This window comes from Puma concolor, chromosome A1, assembly GCF_028749965.1.
Source record: "Puma concolor isolate L17-30 chromosome A1, mPumCon1.1.hap2, whole genome shotgun sequence".
Lineage (NCBI taxonomy): Eukaryota > Metazoa > Chordata > Mammalia > Carnivora > Felidae > Puma > Puma concolor.
Genome location: NC_141667.1, coordinates 123,910,968 through 123,919,150, shown reverse-complemented (window position 1 = coordinate 123,919,150; position 8,183 = coordinate 123,910,968). Strand labels below are relative to the sequence as shown.

The 8,183-nt window shown below is 43.4% G+C and overlaps 1 protein-coding gene across 1 annotated transcript in view; it reads left to right on the top strand.

Moving 5' to 3' along the window:
• Positions 1 to 791: 791 nt before the first annotated feature.
• The window catches only part of LOC112861025 (protocadherin alpha-C2), a 93,780-nt gene continuing 86,388 nt past the window's right edge, over positions 792 to 8,183 (top strand). Inside the window, exon 1 of the mRNA XM_086702326.1 lies at positions 792 to 3,963. Within this exon, the coding sequence (XP_086558452.1) occupies positions 1,531 to 3,963 (2,433 nt within the window). The 5' untranslated portion in view covers positions 792 to 1,530. The remainder of the gene's footprint in view (positions 3,964 to 8,183) is intronic.

Below are 8,183 nucleotides of genomic sequence, written 5' to 3'. Positions count from 1 at the left end.
ATCAACACTTGTAGGCAGTTTTCTGAACAGAAAATACAGTGCCCTGAAAGCTTCAATTCTTGATCAGTATCTAGCTTTTGTCTTTCAAATTTTGGTTCCTGGGGCTTTCGACGTTGCAATTACATTAAAAGAAGTTTAAGGAATTTAGTGTTTAATAGTCATTGAAGTCACTCTTTTTCAGTTCGCCTCCCCCTCAGGGAAAGCCGCGGGTTGTTGGGCGCAAGGCCAAATTTGGAGATAACTTCTTGTAGCTCGGAGGTGTTTTTACAAGGACAGACCAATGTCCCAATTTCCCTTCAGAATACCGGCTTAAAAACGAAGTTGGAGAACATATGGGCAGTTAGTTCCTACCCTGCCTCAATGCTGTTTTCTAAATATTTACAGAGAATAAATTTACACAGTAGTTTTCTGGTTACACTCTGGAGAGTATCTCAGTAACTTTCTTCCACTTCCACTTCACACGTCCCATTGGGGAGGAGTGTCAGTTTTTCTGAGTTTCAGGGGCTTGTACTGACTGGTTTCTAACCTGTCTCATCCAGAGCGTCAAGGGCCGCTTGTAAAGCAAGTAGGGGCTCCTGAGGAAAGGGAAATTGCTGACCCACAAAAAAGCGGAACGAACCATAAGCCTGGCGCTCGCCCACCTGGGTGTCTCGAAAAGCTAGAGCAGGGGATGGGCGGTGGGAGGGAAGCTTGGGGAAGACCCTATTACCCAATTTGTTCCTCACTGGTCGCCTCTGTTGAAATCTTGGCTTCCCATATATAAGAAGGTGCACAGAGACTTTAACCCTCAGTGGAGAGGCTAGGAATCCAGAATGTAATGCTTCAGCCCTTAGCTTGGGGCTTCCGGTTTCCTTAAGCTTCGAAGGCGTGGTCATTCAGGGTCGCGATTCCACCTCTCGCCGCCTCCCCCCCGCGATTTCTCTGGGAGTTCCGATCTCTTCGCCGGCACTGGAGGGGTTCCGTGGGTCCGAGCGCCCGGAACTGGACGCTCCGCTGTGAAACAGTGGAGAGAGAAGCCCAAACGAGCTCAGCCTCAATTACGAGCAGTCTTCAGTCAGAGGTTGTGGAAGTTAAGACGGAGGCCTTCTTAGGGCGTTTTCCTTAGAAACAGGGTTCAAAGGAAGATGTGTTAATTTCTCACGGCATCTTCCTCGCTGTTCCCCGCCTCCCGCCGGCTGCCGGGACTTTGTGGAGAGAGCCCAGCTCGAAGGGCATGGAGATGGCCCCTCCCTAGCCTGAGTAGTTTACCTCGTCTCTGCACCCCTAGGCGGCGCTGCGCTCCTCTGCACCGACCAGCTCCGCTTTCCCAGACGGCTGCCAAGCCTCCAGTCCCGAGAGTTTAGCTTCCAGCCCGTCAGCCCGGGGCAATTCCAGTATATTCAAGAGGCAGAACGTCGGCGGTCTGTGCACCTCGAGTCCGATTCGGCGGGCGGCCGGCTCTTGCTCTTTACCACAGTTCGTGCTCTCCGGGAGTCCGGAGCATGGTTCTGGGTCACTGCTGGTGGAGCGGGGACGCCAAGAGGGAGGAGGATGGTGGGCTGGAGGGTGGCGGTTCTATGTCTGTGGGTCTCCTGCTGCTCTGCCGCCAGACAGCTGGAATACTCAGTGTTGGAGGAGACCGTGCGGAGCGTAGCTGTAGGTAATGTTTCCGCGGACTTGGGGCTGTCAGCGGCCGCTCTACGCTTGCGGAACTTTCGCTTACTTTCCAGCCTCCGCGAGCCCTACTTCGGGGTGGATCTGGCCAGCGGTAGCTTGGTGGTCCGAGAGCCGGCAGACCGCGAACGGCTGTGCGGGACTAAAGCTGCCTGCGTCTTGACCTATGAGCTGGTGCTGGAGGACCCGCTGGAGCTACACAAGATGAGAGTTCACGTCGTGGACATCAACGACAACTCTCCTGTCTTCCCTGCCGGCGACGTGCAGCTGCACATCCCCGAGTTCCTGTTGCCTGGAGCCCGCTTTACTCTTCCTAATGCCCTAGATGCGGACGAGGGAAGTAACGGTGTCCTGACCTACACCCTGAGCCCCAGCCAGCACTTTCGCTTGATCATGGGGTCGCGAGTCGACGGCAGTGAATACCCGGAGTTGGTATTAGAGAAAGCGCTGGATCGGGAGCAGCGTGCCACCCACCAGCTACTGCTCACCGCTAAGGATGGAGGGCAGCCCGCGCGCTCCGGAGAAGCACAAGTTACCATCATAGTGGTGGACACAAACGACAATGCGCCTGTATTTGAGCGCACAGTATACCGTGCCAAGGTACCAGAGACTGCCCCGAACGGGACTTTGTTATTACGAGTTCAGGCCTCGGACCCGGATGAAGGCTCCAATGGGGAAATCCGGTACTCCTTAAGCAATAGCACGCTGGTGGAGCTGCGACACTACTTTCACGTGCACCCTAGAAATGGGGAAGTGCGGGTAGCTGCTTCACTCGGTCTACCTGAAACGTTGTTGGAAGCATACATTGAGGCGAGGGATGAGGGTACCTTCGGTCTAGCTAGTACTGTCAAACTGCTGGTGGAAGTGACTGATGTGAATGATCATGCCCCTGAGGTGAACCTCCTGACTCTATCCAGTTCAGTTTCTGAGGACGCAGCCCCTGGCACAGTGATTGCTCTCTTCAGTCTAAGGGACGAGGACCTCGGTCCCAATGGTAAGGTCTTTTGTAGCATGTCCAGTGGAGGCCCTTTTAAGCTGAAGGCTTCTTTTGACAACTACTACAGCTTGCTGACTGATGGGCCGCTGGACCGGGAGCAGGTCAGCGAATACCATGTCCTGATTACTGCCTCAGATGGTGGCTCACCCCCACTGAGCACCCGCAGGACAGTGACTGTGTCTGTTGCTGATGTGAACGACAATTCACCAAATTTTTCTCAGCCACAACAGGAACTTTTTGTGGCTGAAAACAATGATCCTGGGGCCTCTTTAGGCCGTGTTTTTGCCCAGGATCCAGACCTAGGGGAAAATGGCCTTGTCTTCTATGAGCTGTTGGATATTATCTCTGAAAGGCAGACAGCCTCTAGCTTGGTGGCAGTAGAATCAACCAGTGGGGCTATCACTGCCAAAATTTCCTTTGACTTTGAGCAACTCAGGGGGTTTCACTTCCAAGTGGAAGCCCGGGATGGTGGCATTCCTCCCAGAAGTGCAGCAGTGACTGTGAACTTATTTGTGGTAGATAGGAACGACAATGCTCCAGTCATCCTGTTTCCTTTGCCCAGAAATGGCTCTGTTCCAGTGGAAATTGTGCCTCGCTCTGCCAGAACTGGACACTTGGTCACAAAAGTGGTAGCAGAGGATGCAGACAGTGGCTCTAATGCTTGGCTTTCCTACCATATTTTTCAGGCTTCTGACTCTAGCCTCTTCAGAATTTCAGCCAATATGGGAGAACTTCGTACTGCCCGCTTCATTCTTCCCACTGATGCAGTTAAACAGAGGGTGGTGGTAGTGGTTCGAGACCATGGAGACCCCTCACTTTCCTCTTCTGTCACATTAGGTATACTGTTGAGCAACTTTGCCCCTCAGGTCCTTCCAGACTTTGAAGATACCTGGGAAAGAGGAGGCCACCTTTCCACCCAGAACCTGTATTTAGTAATTGCCCTGGCCTCTATTTCCTTTTTATTTCTGGGGTGCTTACTTTTCTTTGTGTGCATCAAGGTGAACCAGAGCCCAGCTTGTTGTTCTCAAAGCTGCTGTCGCTCTTCAGAAGAGCTGAGGCAAGGGAGGAAGATGGCTTCAAATCCTTGTATGACATCAGCCACGATAGATGTCACTACAGTTGAGAGACTTTCTCAGACCTATCTCTATCGGGCCTCTCTAGGACTTGGTTCTGATAATAACAGTTTGCTGTTGTGTGGGGAATACAGTGCTGCTGACCTGAGAAATCTGGCTACTGGGGTAGGACTGAATTTGCCAATATCCTGCATTCACATTCGGAATAGGAAAGGGGATCACGTAAATGTCAATGCCATGGTAAGCAAATCTTGAGGGATTTGATTCCCTTGCCCAGGAGATGGCTGCTAGCTATGTTCTGAAATGCTTCTTAGATGAGCCTTTAGCAACATTTAATCCATTGAATTGAACACTCCTGCTTAGCACCCCCATGCTAAGAATTCTGGGAGTATAAAAGTATTAAAAGACTGTCCTTGGCCTCAAGGAGTTTATAGTTTATTTCTGAGAAACAAGGGTAAGAAATTTAAGCCTATTAAAGAACAATAAAAGTAATCTAGTATACAGGACTAAAATTAGAAATAAAGCACTAAAGTTTCTGGTACAGGAAATAAATGACTGGGGATGTCTTTAATTCCTTTTATGAATTTATTCAAGGAATTATTTAAAGCATAAACCCCTTCATTAAAAAAAAAACATTTTGAGCAACAGATGTGTAAGGCATTTTTTTAAAAAGTTTATTTATTTATTTTGAGAGAGAGAGGCAGAGGGAGAGAGAGAATCCCAAGCAAGCTTGGTGCTGTCCGCAGAAAGCCTGACGTGAGGCTCAATCTCACAAACCATGAGATCATGACTTGAGCCAAGATCAAGAGTCAGACCCTTAATGGACTGAGCCACCCAGGTATCCCAGATATGGGTAAGGCATTCTGATACCAAAAATGGGAATGAAAAATATGCAAGAGTCTTTACATTACATAAGCATAGTATCATGGAAGATGAGGCATTTGCCCAAACCATTACAATACATGATTTGACAATGATAACCTAAAAAATGTAAAAATAAATTGCAATGGATGTTCAAAGGGAGAGAGAGACTGTGAGAGAACATCTGGGAAGGGAGGAGGAGGAAATCAGAAGAGGAATTGTGGTAGAGATGGCATTTGAATTAGATCCTGAATGATACACCATTTAATAAAATGGCAACATATTTTTCTAGGTCATACTTTTTAAATAAATGCCATTTTTGCATAGTAGTCTTTTTTGAGAATGGCACTCTGAAACATAGCTAATGATAGCTCCACACAGTGTTTCTAAGTATATGGAAATTATAAGCATGTCTCAGAATACCTGTTTGTACTGATAGAAAATAAAACCATTGGGTATAGGACTTGACAACCTTTTATTTTACATTTTATTGATATATTTCACAAAGAAGAAAGAGTAGTAATTGTTTTTAAAATTTTAATTCCAGTGTAATTAATATACAGTGTCATATTCATTTTAGATGTACAATATAGTGATTCAACAATGCCATTCATTACTTATTGTTTGAAAGAGGAATAATTGTGTCAGAAACATTTGTGTATTCAAGGTGCACTTGCCATTCAAAGTCCATTCAACTTGGATTTAATTTTCTTATTATTTTAGAAGCCAATATACTTTATTTTTTTTTAAATTTTTTTAATGTTTATTTATTTTTGAGACAGAGAGAGACAGAGCATGAATGGGGGAGGGGCAGAGAGAGAGGGAGACAGAATCGGAAGCAAGAAGCCAATATACTTTAAAATAAGTAAATGCTGGGGAGCCTGGGTGGCGCAGTCGGTTAAGCGTCTGACTTCAGCTAGGTCACGATCTCGCGGTCCGTGAGTTCGAGCCCCGCGTCGGGCTCTGGGCTGATGGCTCAGAGCCTGGAGCCTGTTTCCAATTCTGTGTCTCCCTCTCTCTCTGCCCCTCCCCCGTTCATGCTCTGTCTCTCTCTATCCCAAAAATAAATAAACGTTGAAAAAAAAATTAAAAAAAAATAAAAAATAAATAAAATAAGTAAATGCTATATTTGAAAGTAATGCATTTAATAAAAGCTAAATTATTCAAATACTTAAATTTATCCATAGTGGCCCTTTGCATTTCAAAAACTTATCAAATAGACTGAGGACAGTCTTCATCAATTTTACAGTATTACTTTCTGATTTTTCATAGAGATCATTGATAAAAGGGAAGGAGGTATGCAGAAATTAGGGAAGGGAATGGAGGATTCCTTGTTTTATGATTCCAGGTAATAGGGGAAAAGTAAGTTATAAGTTAGTTATTCTCCTTCAAATGATGATGTTAACTGAAAATAAAATAGATTTATATGCATTATAATTTTGCATATTTTATGTTTCACATGGCATAAGTGCTTGCTGAATGAAAGAATAAATACATTTGTGAATGGATGAATTGGGTGTTAATGTAGATGGAAGAGTTCAACAAAGATTTAACTTACTTTTCCACTTTATGTGTATATATATTTAGCAGTTTAAAGATCTCTTTCAAATATATTATTTCAATGATTATTTTCTTCCTCATATATAGTAGTGAAACAACATTAACAGTGGGATTTTCTGGTCCTAGAAAAACCTCAATACTGTGTCTGACACTAAATATCATCACAGTTCCTATAGATGACAAAGTGATTAGTAGGGACACACATGTTTATACTGTGAAAGTTGCAGCAAATACAAATGAAAATGTAGTTAATTTTAAGACAGAAAATTGGTGCATTGTAATGTTAATATTTCAGGTATCAAAACAATGTATAAACTCTCTTCCTATCAAGAAAATGCATCATTTATTTTATTTCACTGCTTTCTATAACAAATAGAGATGAGAATACTGAAGTTTGGGAATCTGAATGTTTGGCAGTCAGGTACTGTTTGAGAAACACATTTTGAGGAGACTTGAAAGAAATGGATCTGGAAGTTGGAAAATTATTTAAAAGGAGGAATATAGCTAGTAACAGAGGAAAATATCCCTTGCCACTGAATTTTTAAACTTATATGAGTGACAGTAACAAAGATAGACTGTTCATACATGCAGGAATACTGTGCCATCCCATTTGTCTACCTGCACAATCTTTTTCCATCAATGTTGATATTTCAAGTTATAGGTAGTCCATTGCCTGCTAATAATTTTTGTGTACTAGATATTTCCTTATATATAAAGAAAGTATGATGTATAAGAACATGAATAAAATAACTTCTAGAAAGCTGGAGTATTTGTAATTCACCCAGGCATTTTATTATTGACTTCTTCCTATCCAATTGCATATCGATCCAATCTTGATTCTTTAGAACAGAATGCTTGTCATAGTGTTCGCTGAATGCCGTAATACCAACTACAGAATTCTAGAAATAAAATATTTACTGCTTGATTTTATAAAACAAAAATCCTTTGAAAAGAGTACAATTTCATAATAATTTTTTTTTCAACGTTTATTTATTTTTGGGACAGAGAGAGACAGAGCATGAACGGGGGAGGGGCAGAGAGAGAGGGAGACACAGAATCGGAAACAGGCTCCAGGCTCTGAGCCATCAGCCCAGAGCCTGATGCGGGGCTCGAACTCACGGACCGCGAGATCGTGACCTGGCTGAAGTCGGACGCTTAACCGACTGCGCCACCCAGGCGCCCCTTAATTTCATAATAATTTTAACTGTGTGCCTGAGTCATAAAGAATCTCGTTTAGGGGCGCCTGGGTGTTTCAATCAGTTGTGTCTAACTTCAGCTCAGGTCATGATCTCACGGTTTGTGGGTTGGAGCCCCGCGTCGGGTTCTGTGCTGACAGCTCAGAGCCTGGAGCCTGCTTTGAATTCTGTGTCTCCCTCTCTCTCTGCCCCTCTCGTGTTCACACTCTGTCTCTCAAAAATGAATAAATGTTAAAAAAATTTTTTATTAAAAAAAGAAATCTCGATGTATATATATTTCTATTTTTTTCAAATACTAAGCCCTTCTTTTTTACTTAAGTTTTTATTTTAATTCCAGTGTAGTTAACACAGTGTTATATTAGTTTCAAGTGTACAATATAACGATTTAACAATTCCATACATCATCCATTACTCATGATGACAAGTGCATTCCTTAATCCCCATCACCTATTTGACCATCCCCCCACCCACCTCCCTCTGGTAATCATCAGTTTGTGCTCTATAGTTGAAAGTCTGTTTCTTGGTTTCTGTCTCCCTCTCTGTCTCTGTGTTTTTCCTTTGCTCATTTGTTTTGTTTCTTAAATTCCACATGTGCGTGAAATTATTTCGTATCTGTCTTTACTGACTTATTTAGCTTAGCATTATACTCTCTAAATACCGAGTCCTTCTGTCTTGTTTTAGTTTACAGTGTGTATTAACATATTTTACAGTACTAAAATCTGTCAGTTTAGGAAATTCAGGAAAACATTTTTATCTTTATTTCTTGTATTAATAATACTTTATAGATATAAACAAAATTGATGTACTATGCAACAAGTAGACAACATGTGTCTCATGTTAGTT